The sequence below is a fragment of the Panthera tigris genome, chromosome B3 (assembly GCF_018350195.1).
Source record: "Panthera tigris isolate Pti1 chromosome B3, P.tigris_Pti1_mat1.1, whole genome shotgun sequence".
In the NCBI taxonomy this organism is placed as follows: Eukaryota; Metazoa; Chordata; class Mammalia; order Carnivora; family Felidae; genus Panthera; species Panthera tigris.
In genome coordinates, this window is record NC_056665.1 from 103,920,728 (window position 1) to 103,934,356 (window position 13,629).

The 13,629-nt window shown below is 37.7% G+C and overlaps 1 protein-coding gene across 6 annotated transcripts in view; it reads left to right on the forward strand.

Moving 5' to 3' along the window:
* The window catches only part of AP5M1 (adaptor related protein complex 5 subunit mu 1), a 56,894-nt gene that overhangs the window by 25,413 nt on the left and 17,852 nt on the right, over positions 1-13,629 (forward strand). For 2 of the 6 annotated variants that reach the window (XR_006218874.1, XR_006218876.1), the window contains exons 9-11: positions 3,849-4,074; positions 11,278-11,698; positions 12,800-12,945. Coding sequence is in view for 2 of the 6 variants with exons in the window: in XM_007089032.3 (XP_007089094.1) it covers positions 3,849-3,939 (91 nt within the window). In the remaining 4 variants the exon portion in view is untranslated. Of the gene's footprint in view, positions 1-1,186; positions 1,585-3,848; positions 4,133-11,277; positions 11,699-12,799; positions 12,946-13,629 lie in introns of those variants that run through there. The other 4 variants (XR_006218875.1, XR_006218877.1, XM_007089032.3 and 1 more) reach the window with 4 other exon arrangements.

Sequence of the window (13,629 nt, forward strand, 5' to 3'; positions counted from 1 at the left end):
TCTCTCTCAAAAATAAATAAACAATAAAATTTAAAAAATTTTAAGAAGTATTGTATGTACTGGTAAGATGGGAAATTAATAATTAAAAGTTCAGAAATAATTTTAGCCTTTCACCTATCTAAAATGAACAATTGAAATCACTTTTATATTTTAGAAGTAGGAAAAGTATAGTATTTAACAGGGATTAAAATACCATATTTTACTTGGTCTCTTAATAAGTGTTGTTGAGTGTAATTCAGTATTCTGCAGTCTCTTATGGATTGACTAATTTTTGAAGACAGTTTTCTTAGATTCACCAATAGGACAGGTTGTCAATCTTCTACATTTCAGCCTAAAAAATAGATCTATCACAATTAGCAAAGATCATTAGCACATGCTGTAGGCTATTCAGAACCTCTTAGCCAGATATTTTATTACTTACCATTTCTACAACATATACTTTAAAATCCAGAAAGAATTGATAAAAATTACTTAAAAGTTATGAATTGCTATATTTAAGTTTATATTTTAAATGAATTTTATTTAACATTACTAAAAAAACTTATCTTTGTCCATATTTAAAAAAAACAAAAATTTTTAATCTGAAAAAAAGCAAATGCCTCTAACGCTGATTTTACTAAGGAAGTAACCAAGGAAAAGTGGTTAGTAATGTGTATAGCTTAGTTAATACTGGCAAGAGGACTTTTTTTTTTTTAAGTTTATTTATTTATTTTGAGAGAGAGAGGGAGAGAATCCCAAGCAGGTTTCACAGAGCCTGATGCAGGACTTGAACTCACAAACTGTGAGATCACGACCTGAGGTGAAGTTGGACACTTAAGCAACTGAGCTGCCCAGACACCCCGCAAGAGGACTTTAACTGATGTGGCTATCAGTGGCTTCATGTCCATAATATGTATTTCCTTCATATTAAAAGCACAAGTCATTTGATTTAACATTAAAGGCCTAAACACAATTGAACATAAGGTATGACTTGGAACTAAAAACTGCTGAGTAATCTAGTTGAAACGGAGACCTTAATTTGGTCAATAAAAATTCAGTGTTAAACTTTTATTGTACTCCTATTAAATGCTACTCGAGAACTAGACGCAAAGACAGATAATATCTGATTTTGAATGATACCTTATAACTCCCACAATGTATTAGCATTGTAATATGGAAGACTATTTCTATACATTTATTAATACAGAACTTGTTCAAAGAAGTGGTAGTAGATGTTCACCAGGCAAACAAAGAAGGGCATCAGAAGGGCAACATCATATCTGTGTAGGTCTATCTGACAAACAGAATTCCAGAAACCTGAACATCTAACGTGGTAAGTGTATACATGTAAAGGAATATTTTTTGCTTCCAAATGTCTGAAATTTGGAGGGAGAGATAAATACAAATTTCTAAGCGAAACAGTTGTTGCAATATTTAACTTCCACCCTAACATACGTAATATATGAAAGCACTTCTACGTACTAAGTATACCCTATTTTGTTTCCCCTTCTCCCCTTCCTTGATAATTTTGAATCCATAGTTTGAGATTTGCCTCTGTAATATCAAGGAAATAGGATGATGTATAAATAGGATTATAAAGAAAATTATAAGTGAAGAATTTATATAACTTGATATGGTAATATATGTTATAGTCAATTAATAAGCTAAAATTTTCTCTAGTTCACCTGTAGTAGAACTGGTACCTTTGGAACACATTCTTAGCCTTGTCTCATTTGAATAAATATACATGCACACATATATATATGTATAAGTAAAATAAGAAAAATACAAGTTCTCAAGCACTGGTCTCATGTATTAGTTTGCAAACCTTTCCCCTGCTTCCCACACCAATATTTTGAACTTCTTGAGGACAATGACCTCTTCCCATCTTTGTATTCCCCATGCCACAAAAGAAGCTTAGTCTTGATTCAATGAAGTAGCAAAATGTTAAATATATAATAAAGCAGATTGTCTTTCCACTTAAATCAATGATGTTTCAGTGATTATGGTTTTGCATGTGTATATAAAAAGTTCATTGTGCAAACAGTGGTTCGGTCCACATTCAGCATAGGTGATTTCTGCCCCATGACTGCCATCTGTAGCACTACTGCAAGAAATGCCACCATTTATGACACTTCTTCAGACACACTGTGCAGAGCTTTGGCTCAGCCTGTTGGGCCAGCAACAGCTGAGGCCTGCAGTTGTTGCCCATCATAGGACACATTCTTTGCAGTTCTGCTTCAGTGAACCTTAAAGCACTGGGCATTTCCATCTTAGAAATCCCTTCTGGAATTCATTCTACAATGGCTTTGTGAGTTCCCCACTATTCAGAGTTGATCCTGATTGTATTCAATAGAGTATGACCTGATCTGCTATGACTCCTCTCATCCCATAAAGCCACAGCTTTCAGTGATTCCCTATACTGATGAAATAGAGTTGCTAGTATCCAAGAATACCAAGTGATTATCTTGAGCATATCCATTAACATATATGGAACATATCCATATAATTAAGTGCTGTAGAGGAAATACGTGATCTTTGAAGTCATACACAGCTGATCCCAAAACCCATCTCTGCTATTTACAAGCTGGGTGGTCCTGGATAAATTACTTAACTTCTGTGATCTTCACTTTCCTCCTAGCCTCATAGGGTTATTTTGAGTATTAAAGGATACCAAGTCTTCTGCATGGGTATTCAATCAGTGCTTTTTCCCTTCTGTAGCAAATGTTCAGAATGGCCTTTTCATGCCACTGTTTCTGCCCATAGTTTGACAGTTATGCCTTCAGATTCTCCAAATTGTATGAGTTGTCCATTTGGGACAACATTTGGCCTTGCTGTTTTTTGTTTTGTTTTGTTTTGTTTTTTAAGTAACCTGTATGTCCAACATGGGGCCTGAGTTCACAACCTCGAGATCAAGAGTTGCTTGCTCGATCGACTATGCCAGCCAGGTGCCCCTATTTGGCCTTGGTTTTAAATGTTCAGCTTTATGTTATATTGCAGGAATGCCTACTCCGTTGCTTGACTGGGTGCTTGGAATTAATAAAATGGCTGTAGAACTGAGTGGGTGTAAGTTTTATAAAGCTCACTAAAGTTTAACAATTTGTCATTATTCCTGGAAGGACATTCACTCAAAATTTACATATTATAAGGTTTGAAAAAATAGCAATCTGCCAAAAGTGAGACTGAATGAAAATAAAATCTATCCACAGGAACACTGAACAAATGCAGTAATAGCACAAACTATTGATAGAGCTTAATTCTGGAAGTCTTTTCTGTATCTCATCCAAGATATAGTCTGTGCCATTCATAACTAATAGGTACATGTGAAAGTCATTTCTTCATAAGGTGAACCACTGATTAAGCCTGAGTCTAATGTCTGGTAAGGAAATGAATACATTCAGAATATTCTGAAACATATTTAATGTAACCTACTGTACTAGGCTATAGGAAAAAATGTAAAGATTAAGTGCTTGCTTTCCCAGAATTTATAATCTAAGATATACAAAGGCTCTAAGTTGTTATCTTTTGGATTTTCTTGAAACTTTTTCCTATAAATAATAGAAAAAAATTGATTTAGTTGACAACATAATTTTTTCTTTTTAATGTCAAATTGCTTGATTTATTGAGTTAAAGCACCATTTGAGTTGTCAAATTTAGCTGGAGATCTGAAGTTACAGAACCAGGCAATTAAATCTTAGTAATGCTAAAAAGGGTTGAAAATAGTTTGTTCTTTCCCAACAGACTAGGAACATTTTGTTTTGTTTTGTTTTACTGGACCTTTTGCCCAAATGAGCTCTGTTGAATACAGTACAATAAGCTGCGGCTGCAGGGTGCTAATAGCAATGGGTATATTCCTTCATCCTCCCAAGGTCTGAGTCTCTCTGCCTGCTGTCTGAAAGTGGAGAAGTGAGGAACAAGATAACATCGAGGCCTATGCGACCCTCAGGAAACTCCCGCTGAAGACCACGCCCCTACACCCATGGAGGGGAGGGGCTTCCTAAATTCCCAGTCCTGCGCTGGAGGGTTCCCTATGGTTGCCCGGTTGGTGGCGCCTGAGAGCTTCCCAGGGGCTGCTCGAACCCACAGTTCTCCTAGGTATTTCTCTTTTTGTTTCTATTTCTAGCAAATACACTGGTTTTACATTTTTAATAGTGATATAAAGTCTCCTCCTTAAATTTAAATGAAAAATGAATATATAACATTATTAAGTGTACTGGAATTAAAATTAAATTTAAAAAATAAAAATGAATACACATAAAGAAAAATATTGAGTAAATAATAGTTCAGGTGGTAAGTGGTGAACAGAAAGGTGGAGACACAGATGAGTGCACAAAAATTATTTAGGAGCTCTTGGAAAAGCAAAGTTTGACACTTAGGGAATCTAAAATAGGAATAGCTCTTCATTATGCTACTTGAGATAGTTTTTCAGTCAAGTCCTCAGAGGGGCTGATAAGCAGTGTAGTCTACGGAGTATATACTCTGCCTTTTGGGTTAGGCAGACACAATTCAAATACCATCTTCATGTAAGTAAACCTTGGGCCTGGGGTCCTCATTTGTAAAATAGGAATCTTACCTCATAAGATTGGTATGTGAATTAAATGACATAACACATATAAAGAGGATAGTGCATAGGTGATCTCATTCGTTCCTTTCGACTCACCCTCATATAATGTGAGCTGTTTCTATTTTATTAATGACTTGTGGACTTGTGAACTGGAAGTAGGTCACAATTTCCAGTCCTTTTTTTTTTTTGGAATGTCTTAGCAAAATAGAGGAAAGCAATATATTGAATTCCCACATTTAGTGCAGCACAGAAAAATTAAAAGTTTGTGTTATTGGCGAAGTCAGATGTAGATTTTCATCTAGTGAAGCTAACCAGCCTCACTGCTTCTCCTCACACACACACAGTAAGTGAACCTACACACGTACTCATTCTTGTAACACACACAATTTTCCTCTCTGCTTTGGTAACTAAAAGTTAAGAGCTGAGGGTGGCTGGGTGGTTCAGTCAGTTAAACGTCTGACCGGCTCAGGTTATAATCTCATGGTTCACGGGTTCCGGCCCCGCATTGGGCTCTGTGCTGACGGCTCAGAGCCTGGAGCCTGCTTCAGATTCTGCGACTCCCTCTCTCTCTGCCCCTCCCCCTCTCATGCTCTGTCTTTCTCTCTTTCAAAAATAAACAAACATTAAAAATTTATTTAAAAAGACTAAGAATTGACATGTTGACCTTATTTGACCTTTTCCAGAGCTTTTAAAATATATTTTTGGTTATTATTTTTGTATTGTATTCCTTTTACTATTTTGTTTTTTATTTCAATGCATCTATTTTTATTCTATTATACTACCTTATCCTATTATATTGATCTTTATTCAATCTTTATTGCTATTATATCCTTTATTTTAGTTTCCTCAAGTCATTTTTGGACTAAGGTTAAGAATAATTATATAATTATTTAATTATATATTTATTTATATTTAATAATTATATCCAAAATAGTGTTATTAATCTACAACTGATAAAGTTCTAGGCAAAATTTAAAAGAAAAAGATTAGAGAGAATTTAATATGATCCTGAAACTGATCATGTCAGACAGTCCCCTGGTGACTTCTAACTTTAAGCAGTTCATTCTTGCTAAAACACAGTGAACTTAGTTATGCCACCAATCATGACTTTACGTCAAAAGCCATTAGAATCTGTTTGACCATTTTTTAAAAATGAGACTCACTTCACTAACTCTACCAGCTTATGTATTCACATACATATTGTCTTTCAAATTAGTCTCCTCTAGAGATGATTCTAGTGAAACCATCATAGCTAGAAAAGTAATGAGGGGACTTCTCTTTGCAAAAGCCTTCAAAGCTAAGTTAGACGCTGCAGAAGAAAAAATGAACTTTCTGATTGCCTCTTTAAATAACACCCACTTTATCTAGCTTAATCAACCATCTTATATTCATAGGATTCAATTTTTAAGAAGTCAAATATTTGGAAGAGTATGCCACATGATTTGAAGGCCAATCACAAAGAAAAAGGGATTTCCAGAAAGATTTGGTATGAGGACAGAAATCACTGGAATAAGTGTGTAGTTAACCAAAGAGACAGTTTTGGAGCTCTGTTGCAAGTTTAGGTGTGTTTGTTTTTAAATGCATCTCATTCATAAGCACACCCCATACAGCATAATTCTGCTTGTTTCTTCTAGGAAACCAAAATATTTTCAATATCAGGATATTTGAGTTTTGTTTGTATAAAGCATAAAGATAATTTTTTCAATAAAAATAACAATTTGAGGCCCTTTTAGAGCAAAGATCTATTTTGACAGGAAAATTGCAGCCATCAAATCTGTAGTGTGTAGGACTGGAACTGCCTAAAAAGAAGGGAAAATAAACGAGTATTCATGCATGTGTTTTCATATTCTAATTTGGATACTCTCAAGAGAAACTGAAAATGATGTTTTATAGGTCCTCCTTTTCCTTATAACAATCTTGTGATTATTTGTATTTAGTGTTAAATATTACCTGACACTTTTACTTCTATTATTTTTAGCTGTTCACACACAAATGCAGCGAGGCTGACATAATTACCCCTTTTTAATTCACAAGAGACATGTATTTACGTATTTGCCATGGCTTTTCATGCTAGCATGCTGTTTCTGTGACAAGAGTACTTTGAACACACAGTAGGTAAAGTAATGTCGTCTGTTGCACAGCAACCTCAATAGCTGAATGTTAATTTAACCAGTAAAGACAAAGTAATTCCAATAATAAGAATTCCTTTCTTCCGACGAAGTTAAAAATGGAACTCAAATTGTTCTTATACAGCTCATTGGCTTAGTAATCCCTAGCAAATCAACCAAAATGCAAAGCCCACTTGCAAAGCTGCAACTGGTTACTGGAGATCCTAGTTGAAGATCTCAGTATAGACTCAGTGTAGATATTAGTGGCATACTAGGTTATTTGACACCTGGAGTGGATTATTTTTAATACCTATCACCTCCATGTGGTTTCCAGTGATAATCATGAAAGGAATAAGAATGATGGCCAGAAAAGGAGTGCAGATAAATGAAAATTGTCTTTTATTGAACATTCATGTATAGATATTTTGGGGGCTTTTTACTGGCATAATAATTATGCCAGTGGGGGAAAAAATAAAATGGAATACTTAGTGCAGAATAAGTAAAGAAAAAATACTAATACTTTTAAATTACACTAATGTACTTGTTTAATGTTTATTTATTTATTTGAGAGGGGGTGGGGAGATGAGCAGGAGAGGGGAAGAGAGAGAGGGAGAGAGCAAAAATCCCAAGCAGGCTCTGCGCTGATGATGTGCAGACGTGGGGCTCTAACTCATGAACCATGAGATCATGACCTGAGCCGAAATCAAGTCAGACACTTAACTAACTGAGCCACCCAGGTGCCCCTAAATTGCATTAGTGTGTTTTAAAAGGTGAATTTATACCTTCACATTGGCTTGTCACAGTAATGCATTACAGTAACTGATGTGAATTTTAATAAAATCAAAATGTCTACAAAAGGTACAGTTTAGACAACTAAATCATACCACCATGATGTAGCCTTCCATTTTCTTGAGTTACTGTTTAGTTGAAAACAAATGATAAATAATAAAAAGAAGTATTATTCAAATTTAGTAAAAGATTTGATGTTTGAAATAAGATTTATACTTCTCAAACAAAAAGTTCACACTTCAGGTTTAGCATGCTGTCTTGCTATTGTAATAAAACTTCCCAGAATGACTGGATTGAGATGACTCAAGTTCTGTTTCTTATCTTTAAAATCACTGTGCTAAATTATTAATTTCAATAGGATTATGTAGGACCATAAAGTTTGTAGATAGAAATTACCTGCAAAGCAGGCTTTAACAATCCACAACTGGGGTGTCTGGGTGACTCTGTAGGTTAAGTGTCTGACTTCAGCTCAGGTGATGATCTCACAGTTCGTGGGTTGGACCCCCACATCAGGCTCTGTGCTGACAGCTCAGAGCCTAGAGCCTGTCTCAGATTCTGTGTCTCCCTCTCTCTCTCTCTGCCCCTCCCCTGCTTGCACTCTGTCTGTCTCTCTCTCTCAAAAATAAATAAACATTAAAAAAAATTAAAAACAAAACCAAAAAACATCCCCAACTGCTATTACTATGTAAAGGAATGGATGCAACCAAGTCCGTGTGTGTAGGCTGATGGTATAACTGGGAATTCTCCACATTAACTTCCATGCAGGATGCATTGTTTATTAAAGGATAAATTATCAAAATGTGCTAATCTGAAATTTACATATATTTTATTTCAACTCTACAATAACTATTTGGAATTTAGACACACAAGAGGTAGTTTGGGAGAGAACTGTTTTGGCACTAACATTGTTTAGAATTATTGGCACATGACAATAAAAAGCAAACCCATGGTTGGTCAGTTTCACTATTGTGTTTAAGCTTCTCTACAGACAATGTCAGGAGGGCACCACCCGGCCCTCAACACATGACTGCATACTTTCATTTCATCTCTACCCACAAAACATGCTTTGTTTCGTGCCAGGTACACCAGCTGCAGAAAATATCCAGAGATGCTCTGCACCAATCTTTACACGTTCATCAATACTCAGTGAGGAGAACCAAGGGTTAATTAGTAAAATTAACAGTTGTTAAGTAAATGTGTGTCACTGCTTCCCAGAGCCACTATACAACATGATTAATTCAGCATCATATCCCACCATTGACACTATAAAGCCTTTTTAAAAACAAACAAACAAACAAACAAAAAACCATTTAACTGGAGAAGCAACTCAGAACTCCTTAAGTTCTCTGAGCTCTCAGCATGTTTGTTTCATCTTTGAGCACAACCTAGTTTCCGCTCTGTTCTTTCCCCAATCCTAGAATCTCAGTACTCCTGTGAAATCCCAGAAATCTAAGATCACTTCAAAGTTTGTGTCCCCACTAAAGTATTAGGAACCTTGTGTGTTCCACCATTCAGAGGATTCACTTTTCAAATAGGATTGCAGAGTGAGTAAAGCTTAGCACAAAGACCAAAGGTGCAACTTCTGACGTGGAGAGTGTTCTGTATCCTGCGTTATAGGGCCTCCATACCACCTCTCAGATCAGATCACACCACATCAACCACTCTGCTCATCTTACTCCCATGGCCTGCCTGATACAGTGACTTAGCCCATGTCATCACCTCAAGATTGCAAATGGTACATGAGGGCTCATGAGCTTAGGGGAGCTTCTATCCTGATGAGGACAGGTTTGCAAATATTTTTCTAAAGTCACAAGACTTTTCTATCCCAAAACTAAAACAAAAGACAGCGCTGGTGGCTATGCAATCATGACTATATCCTTTATTGTCAGTTTTTTCATTCAAAAAATGTAGGAATAAGGCACGATGACTACATAATCTCTAAGGTTCCTATCACTTTCTATATTTCTATTGTACATATAAAACAAATTTTACATAAACCAAATTTTGTCGTTTATAGGCACATAATTTTGAGGAAACAGAAGAGACAAATTGTTAATAACAGGAAAAAGTGATAGCGGTGACAATGATTACAGGGCTCATGGTTAAGAAAGCAAATTGTAGAATTATGAAAATCTTTCCTTGGGGCACCTGAGTGGCTCAGTCAGTTGAATGTCTGACTCTTGATTTCAGCTCAGGTCATGATGCCAGGGTCATGGGATGAAGCCCTGTGTCTGGCTCCACACTAAGCATGGAGCCTGCTTGAGATTCTCTCTCCCTCTCTCTCTCTCTCTCTCTCTCTCTCTCTCTCTGTCTCTCTGTCTCTCTCTCTCCCCCTCTGTCCCTCTCCCCCACTTGTGCTTTTTCTCTAAAATAAAAAAATAAAATTAAAAAGAAATTTCTTCTCTTATGGAAGTCCCTTGATTGGGTCTCTCTCTCTTTCACACACACACACACACACACACACACACACACACATGATTTTGTGAACCTACAGATTCTTCTTTAATTCAACAACATATAGAGCATGTACTATGTTCAGGCACTAAATTGAGCACTGGGGATTCAACAATGAATAAAACAAACCCGCTGTCTTCATGGAACTTACATTAAGGAGAAACAGAAAATAGAGACATAAACAGGTGTTGAGAGTATAGCTAAACTACACTGTAAGATTGCTGCCTTGGCATCTATTTTGTGTGGCCAAGGTTCCTGCTGGGGTGTGGAACTCACACTTGCCCCTCCCTTGAACACACACCCACAGTCACAAGTAAATCTAAGTTCCTGACCTTTGTGATAAGCAGTCTCTCCCATCTCCCTCAGCCTTCTCCTTGTGTACCCCTTAAATGAGATGAAAACCCTGCTTTTTTTGGTTTGAATCGGCCAATCTGGCCAGGAACACCAGGGTCTACCTGCAGACTCTATTAAGGAAACACCCTATGTCTTACCACACTCTCTCCCCTGGCACCTTGCCTTGACCATCGTCCGGGCCCCTTGAGGCGTGCCATGTACTTCCTCCAGGATCTGTGAGTAATAAGCTTCTCTGTTTTACTTTCCCTTGTGCTTTTTGTTGAACCGTGGCCCACCCTCCAACACCCTAGGGCTCTACTTAACAAATGTTAACAAAATCACAACAATAAGTAAAATATGTGGTATGTCAGTAGTGATAAATTCTTTACAGTTAAAAAAAAGGGGAAAGAAGAAGGATGAAGAGTTCTGGGGGATGGAAGCAAGGTATGGTTTTTACATGATGTACAACTGTCACAGCAACTGAGGGCAAGAGTGAACCTTCTGGTAATCAGGAAGAGAGCAGCGAGTGCTGTAAAAAGCAGCTTCCACACCATTCGGGAAAGAAGTGACCTTGCTTGTCACAAAATGGCAGGTATCACAAGGACAGGTGAAGGTGTTACTGAGAAGTGCTTTCACTTTTTAAACTCAGTATCTTGATTCAAACTAAATGATATTAAAACAAGCAAGAGTGAACCTTCTGGTAATCAGGAAGAGAGCAGCGAGTGCTGTAAAAAGCAGCTTCCACACCATTCGGGAAAGAAGTGACCTTGCTTGTCACAAAATGGCAGGTATCACAAGGACAGGTGAAGGTGTTACTGAGAAGTGCTTTCACTTTCTAAACTCAGTATCTTGATTCAAACTAAATGATATTAAAACAACTGGGGCAATTTCACGAAACACCTACATTCTAACTGCAGTTCCAAACTACCTTCTGAAAAACCAGCACAATCCACAGACACTAAGGATAATAATGCTTGAAACACTATCCTAGGGAATAGTGTTTCTCAATAAGATAAAGTCTGCTATTTGACTTGCCATTTTTCTTTTCAGCTTTCTATCAGTAACTACTATTGGAAGTCAAAGGTTGAGAAATTGCAATCCAGGAAACCCTCCGGAGGGTGTTTTGAGGATTTAAACTGAGAAGTTATCTGATTCCTGGAGGTGTGAACTCCAGGGAAGGGTGAGAGAGGCTTCTGGGTTGAACCCACTCTGATCCAGAGTTACTGAGGCCAACGCGTGCCCTGGAGGCCATGGGGTATAAGACAGGTGAAGGCTTACGCTGGAAGTGCACATTTGGTCAAAGCTAGCTCCAAGGAAGAGGACTTGACCTTCATCTAAGAACTGCTTTGTGCTGCCCAGAGACTTCCTAGCGCTATGTGTCAGGCCTATTGGACAGTGGAGCACCCATTTTTTGACAGCAACTCTATGTGGCAACGAGAAGCAGTCGCAGTAGTGGATTGGTGTGCTCAAGGTCAGTATTCCACTTCGTGGGGTGGAGAAGTTGGACCAAGCAAAAGCCTCTTGTGCTCTAGATGATGGGGGAGGGAGATACCCATTTTTTGTCCACATTTATCCATATATTTATGGATGATTTGTAGAGCAGTTCAGATAGTTTCATCTCCAAATTGCAAAAAACATCTTTTACTTCTTAAATTGAGACGAAACAAAGTGAACTGTTCCCTGTCTACTGCCCAAGTAAAGTTTAAATCTTGGTCTCCAGAAGGAAATTTTGAGAGTATTCTTTGCACACCAATATTTACTTAGGCCATACAAATGCATACTGTTCTAGGCTGGTTCTGAATGTAGATCATAATAACTAACATTTGTTAGGCACTTACTGTTGATTGATCCCTAGGCTTTTTGTCTTTTAATCCTCCCAATAACCCATGGAAATTTGCTACCTGCACTTTTTAGGGGAAGGAAATTGGAGTTTGGTGAGGTGGAGTGGTAGACCAGAATCTGGACACAGGGGAGCCAGTCTCAGGAGCTCTCTCCTCTATAATGCCTTCCAGGAAGCAAACCTGGTTCTTTGGCAGTTGGAATGAGAGACCTCACATCTATTTCCAGCACCTCCCCCACAATTGGTCTTTCTAACACAGGTAACGGTGAAGTTACTCTAAACACTGAAATTACCAACATGGATCCAGTCCATCTTTTCCTAATTAGGTTGGCATGAACATTTCTCTGCTTTCATCTTTCAAAGCCCTCCCTTTTACAAACCCACCATTCAGTTTGTATGTACTCTCCGGCAAGTCTGCCAGTGACACTTTGCAGTCATCTATAAAATAAACTTTTAGTCCCAGCTCCATCTCCACAAGCAAATGACTCACTCAGATTCCATCATCGAAAGGTGGGGAATGTAAATGTGATGCTTTGAAATGTCTCCTTTGGGTTCAGGGAATGTACATGGTAGGGGCTAATTGTCAGGAAATTTAATTGTTACTCTGTGTATCGAGCTTCCCTTGTGTGCTGGGGCACACCATAGGTGCTAATAGTGAGAAAATTTGACTGTAGCTCTGCTGTGCTCTCTTCATTAAGCTAATGGAACATTTTCCTTTCATTTTCTCCCCAGGGTGGCTGTAGGAGTGCAACCTTATAATTGTTGCTCTTACTGTAATTGGAGGTAGTAGGAGTATATATAATCTTATTGTCTTTCCTATGTGGTGGTAGTTTATTTATGACCTATTGATAATTCCCAGCCGGCAGCAGAAAAACTCAGTGAGTATTACATTAGCATTCCCTACTAGGAGAGCGCCTACCAAACAAAGACTATTATTAACCAGGAAGAACACGTATGAGGGATGGCCCATCATACCAAATATAAACTTCATTACTGCAAAGATTGACCCTTCTGGGTATCATGGGTGATTATTTGTTTCGCTAAAATTAATAAAGCCATCGTCTCTATCTTTCTTTAGATGTATGAATATAGTTTCATGAATCTTTTTGGGAGGCTCTCAAGGCTACTGCATATCTTCAAAGTGATAAGGAGTTTTATTTGGCCATTGAGGTCCTTGGAGTGTAACGGGCCATGCGAAAAACATAAGTATTTAGCATCTACCACCCTGATTCAGGGCACTGGGGTGTGCTGAGTACAGCTTAGGGCCAGCAGGACCCTTCCCAAAGGGCATCCCAGGGGATGACCTGGGAACCTGTTGCCCCAAATACAAATGAGGAGATCTGCTGAGGCACAAACATCTGTGTTGTCAAACCTTGGCCTCCTACAACATATTTTGATGAAATAACCTTTTAATTTTTACAAGATGTAACATTTTTTAGGACACTGAGTATTCTCTGGATATTGTCCACAACCTATGTGTTCCATTTGGCTTTCATTAGAGTCACTGAAGAGAACTAGCATGTTAACTATTTTGCTGTTTAAAATGGTTCCATTCAAGGACT